Here is a 16,853-nt window from a genome sequence, read left to right on the forward strand (position 1 = left end):
TTAGAAGTGCTGAATATGATATGTTTCAGCACTTAAGTGAGATCTTGTCTTTGGTATTGATCTAATGTTGCTGAAAGTTTTTTTTACCTGGCTGTGGCACGGACACCACCCTCACCCGAATCCCACAGAAGAAAAGAAAAACAGTGGAGAAGAGTTTCCATCTAGGCCACCCCTGCTCTGTCCTGTCTTTCCGCCCCACCCCCTGCCCTGTCACCCTTAACTTAATCTTTCTATTTGATCTTTGTGCCTCCCCCCCACCCTTCATGCTTATTTATTTACTCCATTCTTTGTTCCTTTTCTCTCCAATGTTCACATTATTGTTGCTCCCTTGTGTCCTATAAAAAAAACAGTGAGCCTCTCTTAGGCAGGAGACGAGATGGATGCTAAAAGCACGTCTTTCCTTTGTCCAGCTGTAGTTTGCTTTGCAGGCTAAACTAGTTAGATCTTACAGAGAGTAATATGAAATAGTGGATAGTGGTTGTGTTTCTCTTGAATAGTGGGCAAAGGGTGAAAGGGTGGGATTTGAGTTTATTTTTCTCATAATGCATTGAAATTGGACTGAACCAAAACCTGGGGATGTTCTGTTGTCACAAATACTCATACACTATGAATACTGAAAGTATGAATACTGAATACTAATGTCCTGAACACAGTGTCTACAGAAAAAAAAAAAATCATGTTTTATTCTGCTTCCTTGCTGAAGTGTCTTTGCCTTGATATGAAAAGGTGGGTCTGTCCTGTCATGCAAAACCTTAGACCCTCTCCACTGTCAATGAATTTGACCAACATTCTGAGGTCTGACAAAAATGATTTGTCTGTTGGGTAGGAACTACTACTGTCAAATTTTTTCATTCATCACCCAGCTACCTGGGAATTGATATATAATTGCCCTAGAAGTAGAAGGCTTTAAGGATATTGTTACCAGTTCCTTCAGCCTGCCAGACCACATGCTTGCTCTCTATTGATTTTTAATAAGGGTGTTCAATACTGTCTACAGTTTCTATTCAATAAGGACTCAAACTTCTACTGTGTGACTGGCTATAATGGCTCCTTTGAAGTCATTAGGATCTTTCAGGCAGTTAATTCAGATTTAATGACCTCAGAATGAGTATGTACTGACAAGAATAAGCAGAAGATGATAAATTGTTGTTATCGAAGGAATTATTTCTGTCTTACTATCATACTAAAAAGTAATCTATTGTACGAATTTTTTCACTTGTCTCTTAATTGTTGCTTGTTAAACATCCTTAAAGCTGTAGGAAATATATTTTTTTTAATACATACTATTTTGAAATTATGTTGATGTTCAGGTCTTAACTTGGGGACACAAGGAGCTTCAAAGCTGGGAAAATCCGTTCTCTTAAATGTGCTTCATTTGTCAGCTATTGCATAGGAGACAGCTCTCCCAGCAGCTCCTGCAGCCGGGGCGTGGTGCATTCAGAGCGGAGTGGAATTCATGACGCCTTGTTTTCATTTGTCCTGCATCTAAAGCACAAGACTAAGACTAATATGGGGGATCCACTCTTACTGCTTTTCATATAGGCTAACATCACCTTGCCTACAGATTAATATCTGTCTGTCCCTGATAATTGATGAGATCGGTCTTAATGTGTTTCCAGTTCATGCCCTTACATGAGGGGAAAATTCACAACTTCTAGCGTTTTGCAGTGTCCAGTTTAATTTCTCTACAGAGGTACTGTGAATAACAGTCCTTACCTTCTAACAGCAGAAGCTTATAAGATGATAATCCTGTTGTCAGTAATTTCCTTTATCCACTTATTGTTTGGGATCTTGACATCTCCCTAGTTAGCAGGAAGTAAAATATTTTGGCAGCTGAACTTGCATGCCAACTTCCAGAGCGTGTCTAAGGCATTAAAGAACAGCAGTGCATTCCTGTAAGCAGAATGGTAAAGCATACCCAATTTTTAGTTAGGCAGCACATTTTAATCCTCTGTCTTATTTACTGGGTGATTGCTCATTTTACCTGTACAACTACAGATACTGCTTGAGTTTGAAGTCAGGTAGGAGGCTCAAAGACAGAAAGCAGGCCACGACCAGAGCACGTTCAGCTGGACTGGCTGATACTGCCCTTTCACTGCTCATGAGCTTTATGGGGGAGTTGGCAGGCCTCGGTCTATAAAAGCAGCAGAGCTTGCAAGTTGCTTCATGCCAGGAATGCATTTTTTTTGACAATGCACTTAGTGCTGGAAAATATTCATCGCAGCAACTAGCTACAATACTTATTTGTCACAGCACTACAGGAGATATAATTTAAAATACAAAAGTCTAGTGATAACATTTCAAATCCTAAAAATCTGCCTTTATAAGTAATGATATTGCAGGGAAGCATTTCACATAAGTACGAAGTCTTTTATTTGAATGAATAAAAAACCCCAAGTTATTAGAAATTCACTAAGCCAGTCACACTAGGACAACCTGTTGCTTCATCACAAAGGCTTTTTATATTCATATAAAAATATTCATATATGTTGTCTTACTCCTTCCCAAATTAGCAGTAAAGGGGACATTACCTCTCAATGCTTTACTTAAATGTGTCCCTCTCTCACCATCTCCAGCATGAATTGCCTGTATCTGCTGGTTTTATCTTCTCTGGCATGAAAACTCAGCTGAATCATGCGTCTTGGTGAAGTTGAGGCCAATTTCGAATAGCGTAGATGAAATGTTAAGAAAAACATTTTTTTGCAGTTCTTCATTCATTGTGAGTGCTTGACACTTAATAGTAAGTGCCTAGGAGATAAAACTGGATGAGTTCTACTGTCTATTTAAATTGTTAATTTTGACTAACACCTTTAGTGGATGCAAGTGACTAATTTCTGTTTCCACAGTTGCTTCCATCTATATAAATTCGCACTTATAGTTCACCCTTGAACCACACATGGAGCCAGTGTTGGACTGGGCCTTTTTAAAAAGCAGTTGGGTAAAGTTTAGGATTCAGGAGGGAGATGATGCAAATATTTTCATATACCAGAGTTAGACTACTGATAATTTCAAGCTCTGGGAATTTTATTAATGTGATGTATTATTGTAGACACTGTTTTTGCTGTAACTTGTTTTGTTGAATCTAACCACAGGTTGGTTTGATGGGGTTTTTTTTCACTCTGTGGAACTTGATGACTCTTGTTTACAACCTTGGCAGAAGGCATGTTCAGGAGGATACTTCTGTCTTGTATTTGTTCTCATTTGATATAACAGGTGAAGAATTTAATGGGGTTTTTTCCTTCATAAATATTTAAACTTATGGTGACAAATCAAAAGAGAATGACCTTGAAACAGGGTATTGCAAAGATGCTTGAGGAAAGTTTGCTTTGGGGACCTCCTCCCAAGCACAAAATGAATTGAAGAACTCAGAGGGGGGTGATCTGGGCAATTAATGGCCGACATGAGTGTCAAATGGATATGAGCAAGGCAAAATTGCATTTGTCAGGGCTGGTGGAAAGGAAGTTGCATTCATGGAGATGTGATGAAAGCATGATTGCCAAGTTCTAGCTGTGCATGGATAGGAAAAGTGTCTTGAAGTTATTACACAGAGGATTCTTATATGAGAAAATTTAACTTAAACCTAGTTTAGGTGGCAAGTATCAACTTTAGTTAAGGCAATAGATGAGGAATAATATGAGTATGGTATGTTTTGTTGGGTTTTTTTCCTCTTCCACAAGTCTCTGTGAGGGATTTCACGAAACTGTCTTTCAAGCTGCCTATTGTTTTGATGCCATACCAACTATTTAAATTATAACATATCAAAGGAAGATAGGATCAGTCTTTGCAAAGTAAAGTTCAAGAAGGAATGTAACTTTTAAACATGTGATTTCTCTGTCTCAATACACTTTAATCATATTTTCAGGCCAAGGTTGCTACGTTGACCTGTAATTATTCTTTCAATGCTAATACAAGTTATGAAATATTACAGAAACCGTATGCAGTCTTTTATGACAAAGTAGTTTAGCCTTGATCAGTAACAAAAACAACGAGATAACCCAACTGTTAAGAAGCAAAGAGCATCCCTCAGGAACACCGTGTTGTCTTTCATGTATTAACTCTTTTCATGTCACCTGTGCCTGGAATTATCTTTCAAATAAACTAGTAGACATTTTTTAATAACATGCTTTCTAATCTGCTTTAGGAACATTCATCTAATTTAACAAAATCTTGGAAGCTAAGACACAGCTTGAAATTGAAGTGGAGAAGTCAACTCTCAGAACTGGTGATTCTTTTTACTGCTTCAGATGTGATCCCTGAACATACAACCACTACTGTTACAGAGGGCTTTTTTTCTGAAGTCAGTACCAACATGCATATATTTTTTTCTGACAAAAGAATATATTTGTTTTTATCTAGTCTGTTAGTCTAAGTTTTGTGCTTTTGGAATTGCTACCATCGTGGTCAGAATTTCTCAGTTCTTATGAAGAACACTTTACTTTCAAAGACTTTTTGGGTGTCTTAAAGATAGTTGTCAAAACATGAGGATAAAATAAATGTGCAAGGTAACCATTCAGCTGGTTTTTATTTATGTGATCATGAGCCTTAATATCAATGAATAACTTAATGGGAGTTTGCATTATTGAGCATCTTTGCTGAAAATTAAAAAGTGAGCAGCTGGAGTTGAGTGGCCTGAAGGACAGGAGTACCAGGCTCTGGTCGTGATCAGCAGTTCGCTGCTCTGCAGTTAGCTTCCAGGCAGGGAGATGTGCTGATGAGCCACAAGGCGAAAGATCTGGCTTCCAGAACTCCTGCCAGTCCAGGGGTGATGCCAACCCTTAGAGCACAGCAGTGCTGTCTGTTTGCCCCCCAAAACCCTAAAAAGAAACCAGCAGCAGCAGCAACCTGCGGCTTACAGGTAAAATACTAAAACTGGGAACGTCTGGTTTTCACAAGGTCTCCCTTGTGCTGTTGACTGTGGGAGGAATTCTGCGCTCCCCTTTATTCTTTAGTTTTAGACAGGGTTCAGAAAGTTGTCTTGGTGAAAGAGTGCATGAAGAGAAAGTAATTAAATGTGAAAAGGAATGGCACTTTGCCTGCTGGTCCTCCAGCTCACAGTGCTAAGAATAAGAATAGTTGTCTATAATGCAGTAGCTTATGTATAGTATGTAAATACACTTACTGTTCTATGCCCCAGTATCGACCTTTACTAGAAGACATACCAGTGTGGCACACACTTTTCTCCAAGTAACTAAATTATACTCAACTTAACAACTTCTTATGTAAAAACTCATCCTGGTACATACTATTTCCTACGTTTAAAATAATGGTGATTTGCTGCAATCTTAGATACACCTTTCCCAGCCTTCATTTGTCTTGTATCATTCAGCCGGTAATTTGTCCATTTTGTAATAAAAAAGTAATCGTTGTTTTCCTTCCCTGTTGTTTAGATTCTGTTCATTGGTTTCGCCACCCTGCTGTAAGCAGAGTAGCTCATTCACAAAAGAATGGGGATACCATCTTGTAAAAACAGCTCATTTCACAAGGTAGCAGTAGCAATAATAGAAACCATTCTCGCTAAAGATACTCCATATGGACTTGTGATTGTCAGAATTGCTATAATTAGTTGTGATCTTAGTCAACAACTGAAAGCTTTGATCCTAATCCTTCATTAATGAGGCAGTTGTGTATGTGGAATTCAGAGGCAATGAATGCATCCACTGAATACTACATTGTAGCTGGATAATGCTTTCATTTCAAATGGTTTCCCATCTTATATGCAACAGCCAATGTCATTCAGAAAAGGAACATATCCTAATCCTTTCACTTCATATGAGATTGGTGAGTGAGTATTTTTTCTTTCACTGGAGATGCTGATATGGATTATTTATTTTTATGTGAAACAGTAAAACAGAATCTGGGGGCATATTGTTGCATTTTTCTTCCTTTTTTTTTTGCCCCCTGGTCTTCTGATATGTAAAAGTTGTTGTTAAATAGCAAAATGTGTAGAGCATAATTGGCTGTATTATTGAACCTGTGCTTCCAGGAAGGTTAGGATTTTAAAGTCTAATAAAAATTTTTAAAAAAATCTGTTTGGGAATTGACAGGTGAAATGAGTGCAAGTGTGAAGAAAATGTCATCTGATACCAGATTTCTTCCACACTTGTTAACACACACTTTTTGATCAGTCTTTATGCAGTAGTAGAATGAGTTCCTTATAAAACAAGCAATGCATAGAAAATGAAACCTCCTTCTAAGAGCAGATAGGGTCATAGAATGAGATCAGGCTGCAGATTTTTAAGGAATCCTTACATGTAACTGATTTCTGACCAAATGTTCCCAATTTACTGTGAGAAAACATGCAATACATCTCTAAAAACAAAGTTCCCAAATGTATCGGAGTGCAAGGGATAGGTTTTGTGCCAATAGCCGTGAAGAAATTTTAAAATGTTTCTGCTTTATTTAGTGAAGAAATTTTAAAATGTTTCTGCTTTATGCAGAAGAAGGGAGGCTCAGTATTTTTGTAACTCTTGGGGGGGCAGCTGCTGGTTATTGTTATGTTGGAATCACAAGGGGGTTTTTAACATACTATTGGTAATTATTTTTTTTAATAGTGGATAGAGAAGTTGTCACATAATCATTTGCAGATTTTATAAATAGAGGGAGTGAAATCTTGTAGGGTTATTTGGTTTTCAGCAGACTAGTTATTTTATGTCAGAGAAATACTTATGATTTCAAATTACATTAATAGCTAACCACTTATAAAAAGACCACTTCTGAATCTCAATTATAACAGAAAACAAAAACATGTATGACCATTTCATCTCACCTTTTAGTATTTTCCTAAACATAGGCACTGAACTTCTTTTTAATGAAACTTAACCCTATTTTTTAAGAGTTTAAACAGTGTCTCTGTTTGCAGAGTGAGATGTGGTTGGTGTTGGTAGGTTGGTTGGTCTCTTCGGCCACCAGCAGCCAAATAAACGTTCCAGGAGCGGTAGGCATGCTGAGTCCTTACAGCTGGCTTTGCGCAAGCTCAGCCTACTCTGACGTGTGCTGGGCATGGACCGGTGCCAGCAGCAAGCAGGGAGGGAGAAAACACCAGTTTTACCTCTTGCTTTCACACCTGTTCACTGGCTGGGTTTCGGAAGGAGATGCTGAAGCAGGATGTTTTTGAGGATTCTTTTGGGTGAATCAGCATGTCTTTGCATAAGTTGTTCAAATACTTAATTGCACTTACTATTGAAAGTGGGTGGCTTATTTCTGATCTAGATTTCCAGCCTTATTTCTGCCTAGCTTTGGTTTCCAGCCATCAGACGTCGGCTGCTTCTTTCCGATAAAGCTGTTGTCAGAAATCTTTTCTCAGGAGAGATTTTCTAAATCAAATTAGTCCCCTGGTGGATGAGTGTAAGTGATTGAGCTTCTTACCATGAGACAGGTCCCCCAAGCTCCCATAAGTCTACATGCCCGTTTCTGAGCGCTCTATCTTTTTGGGAGCACGTAGTGGAGAGCCACGTGTGGTGTTACACCAGCCTTTTGCCTTTTGCGCAAGGTTGGGGTAGTAGCTTTCTCCTCCTACGCAGTATTGCTCTTCATTAGCATGACCCTCTTTAGCATTAGCTTGAGAGAGCAGGTTGCAGTTGGATACTGATGTACTGCCCACATCCTTTCCCGTGCTCCTGGGCACAGCCTGGCTGTCTCAGGCATCCAGGTATGTAGCATTTAATGCCTAGTCACTGTTTGATTTGGTTTTGCACAGCTTTTGGAGGGGGCTCGGTGCTCTGACATCCTCAGCACGAGGCACTGAAATCAGGTTTTCCAGTTCTTAGCACCTGCTACTCTCACCTGTTCAGAAACGCACCAGCAAGCATGCTAGCGAGAAGTAAGCGTATTGTCCAAAAAATCTGGGCCATAAAGTCCGCATGTGTGAGACAGGAGCTTTTGAAAATCAGACCTTGAATGTACAGGTGGCTTAACTGATCTCGGTGCAAATGCTGGTGACCTTTTTTCCTGTTCAATAATTAAAGGTTACATTTGCGTAATTTATTGGACAGTTATTTAGATTGTCAATTCTTTCCACTCACATTTGTACAGACTTCAGTTAAAAAAAAAAAAAATCTATAAAAGATGGAGAAGGATGGCAAATGCGCTAGAGCTCTCCCCCATTCAACCTTCCTGTGCTAAATCCTCCTGTGTCATGCAGAGGCAGTGAGAGGAGGGTGTAGACAGAGGGGAATCGTCTTCACACAGAGCCTGATTAAACCATGGAACTCAGTGCTGCACCATATTGTGAATCTTAATCTCATGCAAGTTTTGGGGGGAAAAAAAAAAAAATAGAGTAATAGAAGGAAAATCCACGAGGTTAGTTAAACATTGCAAAAGAGTATTCACTGCTCTTGCCTGGGGGTGTTTGGTGAACCCCTATCAGGCAACAGGAGCCTGGAAGGGCTGGCGTTGCTCGGTCTGACACTTAAATTTCTTCCTGCTTTAAAATAAAATTTTCTTTTCATTTTCTAAATGGAATTAAAATGTACCGTACTTAACTGCAGCTTCAGGAAAGGTAAAGATTAAATTAATTCGGTGTTTGAGAGATTAAAAGTGTCCTGGTTTCAGCTGGGATAGAGTTAACTGTCTTCCTAGTAGCTGGTACAGTGCTATGTTTTGAGTTCAGTATGCGAAGAATGTTGATAACACTGATGTTTTCAGTTGTTGCTCAGTAGTGTTTAGACTGAAGTCAAGGATTTTTCAGCTTCTCATGCCCAGCCAGTGAGAAAGCTGGAGGGGCACAAGAAGTTGGCACGGGACAGAGCCAGGGCAGCTGACCCAAACTGGCCAACAGGGTATTCCATACCGTGTGACGTCCCATCTAGTATAGGAACTGGGAAGTGGGGGAATCACCGCTCGGGGACTGGCTGGGTGTCGGTCGGCGGGTGGTGAGCAATTGCACTGCGCATCATTTGTACATTCCAATCCTTTTATTATTACTGTTGTCATTTTATTAGTGTTGCCATTATCATTATTAGTTTCTTCTTTTCTGTTCTATTAAACCGTTCTTATCTCAACCCATGGGTTTTGCTGCTTTTCCCGATTTTCTCCCCCATCCCACTGGGTGGGGGGGAGTGAGTGAGCGGCTGCGTGGTGCTTAGTTGCTGGCTGGGGTTAAACCACGACAGTCCATTTTGGTGCCCAACGTGGGGCACGAAGGGTTGAGATAACGACAAACCTGACCAGAGCTTGTTAAAACAAATTTGTTATAAGCATTCATTATATCGGTCTAATAGTTGCTGGTCATTATGTTGATTTATGTGTTCTTAGAGTTGTTGCTCTGTTTTTTAAAGTTCTGTTATGTATCACCTCACTTGCTGTATGTAGTCCCTCTTCTGCTGCTTATCATCCATGGGAGGTGGATTAAGGTTTTCGCTTTGATGTATTGTATAACACTGGTTTATGGTATGATAAAGTCGTCAGCTGTGGGATTAATCCGGTACTTGCACTCAGCATCGTCACCTTTATACTCTGGGAGCCATGTGTGGGAAACTATTAATAATTATACCATTTACCTTTCCTCCTTGGAAAACCAGTCTATGGGTGGAGTACCTTTCTTCCCCTCTCCTTTCTCCTTCAGTCCAGTTACAGTGGTGTTTGAGAATTTTGAAAAATTTGAATACTCTTGGGATGTTGGGACCAGCACGGTCCTAGCCCTACTGCTAGGAATTAGCATGCTTCTGAATGTGGTTCAGCTCTTGTTTAAGGTTAAACAACTATTTAAGAAAATCACCCAGAGATCTGCCCCAAGGCTGGATAATTATGAGTGGCAGGGTGTGTGGGGTAGTATGGGCAAGTACCTAGAAAAGTGGGCACCTCCAATGTTTTGGAAATTCACCCCTGAACAAGTGCAGAATCCAGAAGAACTAGTAAAATATTTGGAAAAGGTATGCTGTCACCCTGGGAGCTCCAGAGAGATACAAATCACTGCAACGTGCTGGGGCCTGGCCCATGCCTATCGAGCCCTGTTCGACACCACTCAGTACCCTCAAGGGGAAGAGAAGGTCTCTGGACCTAACAACAAAACAATGAGCACTGCGGTCACTCAAACCTCGGCAACGGGCACTGCGGTCCCTCCAGCCCCAGCAACGAGCACAGCAGCTACCCAAACCTTGGCAACAGACACTGCGGTTATCCAAGACCCAGCGAGCGGTACTGCAACTGAACCAGCGGACCAACCTGCACCAGTATCAGTTGCCCCCATACATAAAAAGAAATATAAAAAAAAATCAGTTCGCTTAGCAAAGGATGAAGCCGAACCAGGGTCATCACGGGAACAGGAGGAAGAGGCAGAACCAGAGGTAATAACCCGGTCCCTATCCTTGAGTGAGCTGCGGGATATGCAGAAAGATTTTGGCCGCCGTATAGGTGAGCGTATTATCACCTGGCTCCTCCGATGCTGGGACAATGGGGCTAATAGCTTGGAATTAGAAGGTAGGGAAGCCAAGCAGCTGGGATCGCTTGCCAGGGAAGGTGGCATTGACAAGGCAATTGGAAGAGGGACACAAGCCATCAGCCTCTGGAGGCGACTCCTGTCAAGTGTGAAGGAAAGGTACCCCTTTAAGGAAGATGTTATATGTCAATCAAGCAAGTGGACAACCATGGAAAGAGGTATCCAATATCTGAGGGAATTAGCTGTGCTAGAGACAATTCATCATGACCCGGACAACCCACAATTACCCAAAGATCCAGACAAAGTCCAGTGCACACGACCCGTGTGGCGGAAGTTTGTACGGAGCGCACCATCATCCTATGCCAACTCACTGGCAATAATGACCTGGAAAGACGAAGAGGCACCGACAGTGGATGAAGTGGCTTACCAACTCCGTCAATACGAAGAAAATCTCTCCTCCTCCCTACAAGCCTGCATTTCGGCTGTGGAGAAGCTGTCCGAGGATTTCCAGCAATTCAAAGAGGAGATATCCTATTGCCCACCTGTAAGGACCAATGTCTCAGCTATTAGGAGTGAGCGCTCCTCTGCCTGAGAGAGAATATAGAAGGTACACACCGCGAGGTGCCCTGTGGTTTTACTTATGTGATCATGGAGAGGACATGAGGAAATGGGATGGAAAACCTACCTCAGTCCTAAATGCACGGGTACGTGAGCTGCGAGGAAAAACCACCACAAAAGGGGATTCTACCAGGAAAAATGCCGCTCCAGTTTCCAAACAGAGTAGAAGGGCTGATCTTATTTCTGATCCTCTTGAAGGGACTTCTGAGCCAATTTTACAAGAAGTGAATACTGGATACTCTGACCAGAATTAGAGGGGCCCTGCCTCCAGCCAGGAGTCAGATATTTAGAAATACTTCTGAGCATTACAGAAATATTTTCACTCAGTCTGAGCTTTGGGTGATTTGTTTTTGGAATTTGCTTCCACTGGCTGTGGCTTTTCCGGCAGGCAGCACTGCACCCCGGCACAAACCACATTATTGTTGAAGGTGGGGTGTTATCATTAAGGCTTTAAAAAGAAAGAAAATTTTTATGCTTTCATAATGGTATTAGAGACTAAATTGTCTGAAGTTGTAGAAGTAACCACTGAAAATATTAAGAGTTGCATTCTGTTTTTGTAAATTTTGTGGCTTGTCAGGAAGCTTATTTGTTCCTGTCTGTTACAACACTTCAGTAACAAAGTTTACAAATTTACAAAATGTAAACTTCCAATTAAATATTTATGAAACAAATCTAAAAATGGTGGGAGGAGTGATGATTTGGTGGGTTGGGGTTTTTTTGGTTGTTTGTAGATTTTTTTGTTTTGAGACAAGCAAGGCCTTTCCTTTGGTCCACTGAGTAACTTACAAAATTCATTGTGCAGTATATACCAACAGCATCCAAAACCATTCATGCCTGTTGTAGAGAACATGTAGAGATATCTCAAACATAGCCAAAGCCAAAGGCTTTCTGTTCATTTGGGGGGTGTTATTTGTTTTGCTTTGAGGGTTATACATCTAAGGTAAAGTTGGAGAAAAAGGTTGGATTTCAGTTTAAGTTCTTCTTAAAGTTTGAGGATGTATTTCACTGGAACTAAAATGTTGTACTTCTGATTTTTTTAAATAATTTAACATAGATATGTTTATATTTCAACTTGTTTTGGGGAAAGTAGTCATGAGTAAATATTGGTTGTTATTAATCAGCCTGATCTTCAGATTAAAGTTTGCTTCTGTTGAAGACACTGAGAAATGTTTGGGGTGTGGGAGGTTCCTGTGTTTTTCCCTACCTGTATTAGTCTATCTACTAAAATGTATTACCTCTGTAAGTGAAGTTAACTCTAGTACAGTCAAACTAATATAAAAAAAAAAAATCCTGCAGAACGATGTGTACATTCTTTGTTTGTCAGAATTTTTAAACTAACTTTGCAGTTATTAAATGTGACCAGGGAAATGAAACTAATTATATAATAAAATATTTAGGGACAATATAGTTGAAATGAAATGGTTGATCATCATTGGAGAGCTTTTTAAATCACTGTTATGTCCCTAGCACAGAAGCATTACTCTAGTTAATGCAGAGGTTGTTGGATGTTGCTGCGTAGTGAAGGAACTGTTGCTCACTCTGCTTGAATTACCCCAAATGCAAATCTTTCTGCTACCAGTGTGATAGGTATCGCCTAGTTATCCAACAGGTATGGCTGGCAATTAGTGCATGCTTGCTGATTATTTTATGCATCCATGAGGGATTTTCTTAATCAAAGTTGTTACAAATAAAGTAAATATCTGTGAGGCCAAACTGTCACTAAGGGAAGGATTTGAGGTATTTCATTAGGGTACTGTGGGGTCCATAGGTGCTTTAAAACGTATTTGCATTGGCACTCGGGTGTAACAGTTTACCTTTTAAAAATAAACTAATATAGAAAGAACGTAACTTTGCAAAGGGCTTTCTGCTGGTTTATGTACCTTAGTCATTGCCAGGCTTTTTTTTTTCCTTGGAATTTTTCCTTTGGCAGCAGTTTCTAACCTGTTTGAATAACATTGCTTTGTTCACACTGAAGAGTTTCTCCTGGATTAGAAAATAGGGTGGGCGGGAAGTCCTTGTATATTTACATATATTTGCTGTGTGTCTCACATGTCTGCCTAAACCACATTTTTATATCCTCCTCTGAGGTTAAATGAATGGCTTTATCCTAACAGAACAGATTGGTCCAACTAAATTTTACCTGTACTAAAGTAGAAATTCTGCTTTTCTTCTTCTTTCCTTTCCCTTCCCTTCCCTCCCCGCAAAATTTTACCTCAGTCCCTACCACAGCTGCTAGCACTCCTGATGCTGTTGACAAATACTTGGAGACACCTGGGGATGAGAATGAACATGCCCATTTCCAGAAAGCCAAGGAGAGACTTGAAGCTAAGCATCGTGAAAGGATGTCTCAGGTAAGGGGAGATTTCTTTACTTATAAATATGGGAGGGAGTTTTGTCTGTCAAGTCATAAGATGCTTGGAGTCCTTCATTTTCTTATCTCCCAAGGCTTCAGCCAGCAGCCCTACCGATTTGCAATTTTGTACATACTCCATTTACTGCCTTTCTGACTCTTATCTAAGAATTTGGCTGACAGGGACATACGTTTGTGGTTGGGTTGCGGCTGCAATCATGAGTCGCTACAGTTACTTGTGCTGGTAAAAAGGAAAAAAAAGTCTGTTAAAAATTTCTCTCATTTTTGTGGAAGAATGTTTGGTTTGTGAGATTGTTCTTATTTCTTTTAGTCATCCTTCCTTTGTAGTGGCTGAGGGAGGAGATTGCTTGTGATTAGCTTTGTTCTCTGTGTGTAGGCATACATGGCTGTGCCCTGGGGTAACATAAGCTCGCATATGTTCATCTAATGGTCTTGAGCCTCAAGGTAACGTGAAATGCATCTAAAGCTAAAGAAAAGAGGAAAAATTAGTGCTTTTGAACTGATCCAAAATCCAACTGAATCAACCCTTTTGTTCCTTTAACCAAAAAGATTTGTGTAGCCTGAAACTAGACTGTTTTTAATCCTATTGAACACTAAGAGATGAGCTATCCACTCTCTTCAGAAATAGGGTTTATAATAGCAATGCCAATAAAAAATTGTCACAGTTCTGTCTAATAACAACAAAGAAAAATATAAGAGGTTTAAAGGAAAGCCTGTGGTGCATATTTTTTTAGGATGGAACAACCACAAAAAATGAAGGTGGTGTAATTCAGATGCACTGCATGTATCCTTGTAGCTATTTTACTATAATTTATCATTGTAACTTTGTTCCCCTGTTGCATTTTCAGTGTTACTCTGTATTACTGACACACTAACCTTTAGCTCTGTGCTACATTTTAGCAGTCACCTGATCGGTGCAAACCATGTGCCATGAATATGGCAGTTAATAGGTAGGAAGAGATGTGCTCCTCATCTGCTTGGGAAGCATTGTAGCACAAATAAGCTATCTCCTTCTTAAATACAGAAAATAGTCCCAGTCTAATGCTTGTAAAGTGTTATGATTTCCTTTCCTCTGGAAGATCAAACAACTTCATTAAAGCAACCAGTGGCTGAGGCAGCCATGGTGCAAGCGCTGCCTTTTTGCCTGGCTCAGAGCCGCCCTGAAGCCAAGGGGTAAGTCGGGAGGGAGGTGAGCAATGGCTCGCAAGGCACCTGCATGCTGTGTTTCCGCCAAGGGAATGGCTCACCCCAGTCCTCTTCGTAACAAACTTCTGTGTGGCTACACTACTCAGTTTGGGAAGGACAGGCTGGGAATTGGGAGGATAAAAAATGTTGTGCACTCAGCCTGCCTGGCCGAGGAGAGAGATCCTGCCCCAGCCAGGCACACAGAGGGTCAGCAGGTAATGCAGTCATCACCCCGTTATTACCTTCCCTTGAAATAGCCTTTGTTTAAAAAAAACACTGTAGGAGCAGGTGTCCTGAAAGCAAAGGATAGTCAGCATGAAAGGCAGGTTTCCCTGGAACAGTCCTCAGATTCCCACCACGGTTTCAGGTTTGTCTCCAAAATCCAGATATGTAAAGGTTAAGCTGAGTAATTAAGGGCAGTATTTGGGTGAACTGTGTATTTTCTATTTTCTACAAAGCTGGTGGTTTGTGGAAAAGAGCTAATCAAATGCACGGGCACTCAGACAACATCATATAGAGAAAACGTACCACGTCAGTGCTTGAGGCCAACAAAATTAACTAGGAAAAGCACTGAACCATAGCATCAGAAAACTTCTGAATAAATGTGCTGCACGTTTTAGCATGCGCATTTGGGGCAACTTCATAAATGAAGGCTGTGGTTCAAGGGTTTGACTGAAGATCACGCTGGTGCTGTGTGTGCTCTACCCTCGTTAGCACATTCCCAGCCATACTTTCTGTCAGCGCTAATGAGCATACAGCTGTGGGGTGAGGCAGGCCAGCTCCCTCATCTCACTGCAATGTCACTCTTCCAAAAAAAAAGTAAAATAACCAACTCTGGCCAGTTCAGCAAGCTAAATCAGACCTGGGAAACAGCAGCACGATAGGTACATCAAGAAAGTAAGTTCTTTGATCTTTAATTTGCTTAAGCTGCTTATGAAATCTCAGCTTAAAGTACATATGTCTTGAAGTACATGGAACTCCTGCAGAGCTTTGAAGAAGAGAGTTAACTTAAGTTTTTAAAAATTAGTTTTCCCTTCTATGAGTAATGTTTTGTACAGTGTTCAAATGTTTAACAAATATAAGATCTTATGGAGAAGTAGAAAAGCCAGCTGGTTTACCATTCTGTGTTTCCTCATGTGAACTGTGATACGTCTGTGTCCCATGTCACTGGTTTCCTTTTCTAGCAATGTATTTAAAAATTGCTTTTTACATTTTCTTTAAAATCGGGTATATCCTTAATACATATTTGACTAAAAATTAATTTGAAGCTGTTACTTGTTATGTTAAAATCAATGCTGAATAAATTAACTCAGTAACCTTTTGACTTCAATGTTATTCTCAAAAAAAAAGGTAGCAAGTAAGAGTCACTAGCTGAGTCCTCCAGCTGCACTGAACATATTTATGCTTTTTTTTTTTCTCGAAGTCCAGTTCTTTCAAAGCTGAGAAATGGGGCCTTATAAAGCAGCAGAAATGCCCATTTTTTGTCTATTAAAAAGAGAGGAAATAATCAGTGGTTTTAGGAAAATGATCGAGTCATTCTTTAATCTTGATAAATGTCATAATCTGAAATAAATTGGTTTGTTCACAAAATATAGATACTTCTTTTAATTAATAAAGCAGCTAGTTTTAAAACAGTATTTGATTTGGTACACGCTTTACTTTGCAACAGCCAATTAACTCATAAAAAAAAATCAGATGCATTCTGGTTCACATATAAAATGTAATCATCTAAGGAGTAGGGAAGTTTATCATTAAAAAAATTAAATTGGAATTAAATATTTTAATAAAAACATCATCAGGGCAAATGCAGATATTCTGTATATCCTCTTTCTGAGTTTTCCCTTTATTTACCATGAAATCCTGACAACTTGTTTCTTTTTCTCTTGCACAGAGATATTCACACAGGCAGAGACCCAGCTTCTGTCGATGGTCATGTTGGTTCATAGTTCACAGCTCCTAAAAGACTCTCACTAGGGGAGTCTGTGCTCTTTAGTACGATGACCTGATGCACCTCTGGTTCAGACTGTTCTAATCCCTTCCACTCTTAAGTGTCTGTCCCTTTAGACTACAGGCCATAAAAGTTTTTCTGCCTTTACTATCTTGCAGAGCACCTGGAGCACCAAGGCTTATAAAGTTTCCTAGGCAGTACTGTAAAGAGAATTACATTAGCATAGAATTTTAAACTTTTCCCAAGAATTATTAATGCAGCGCCAAATAACAGCAGATCTACATTCCCATGCAAACAGGATAGCTATTCAGCAATGCATGTGTAACCTTTAAATGTTTGCTCTTCTCTGACGGGGA

General features: G+C 40.1%; 1 protein-coding gene across 4 annotated transcripts in view; it reads left to right on the top strand.

Annotated features, from left to right (window-relative positions):
• Positions 1-16,853, top strand: part of APP (amyloid beta precursor protein) — a 241,499-nt gene that overhangs the window by 147,467 nt on the left and 77,179 nt on the right. For all 4 annotated transcript variants that reach the window (XM_052793801.1, XM_052793803.1, XM_052793800.1 and 1 more), the window contains one exon: positions 13,211-13,344. In XM_052793801.1, the coding sequence (XP_052649761.1) occupies positions 13,211-13,344 (134 nt within the window). The remainder of the gene's footprint in view (positions 1-13,210; positions 13,345-16,853) is intronic.

The sequence above is a fragment of the Harpia harpyja genome, chromosome 8 (genome assembly GCF_026419915.1).
Source record: "Harpia harpyja isolate bHarHar1 chromosome 8, bHarHar1 primary haplotype, whole genome shotgun sequence".
Lineage (NCBI taxonomy): Eukaryota > Metazoa > Chordata > Aves > Accipitriformes > Accipitridae > Harpia > Harpia harpyja.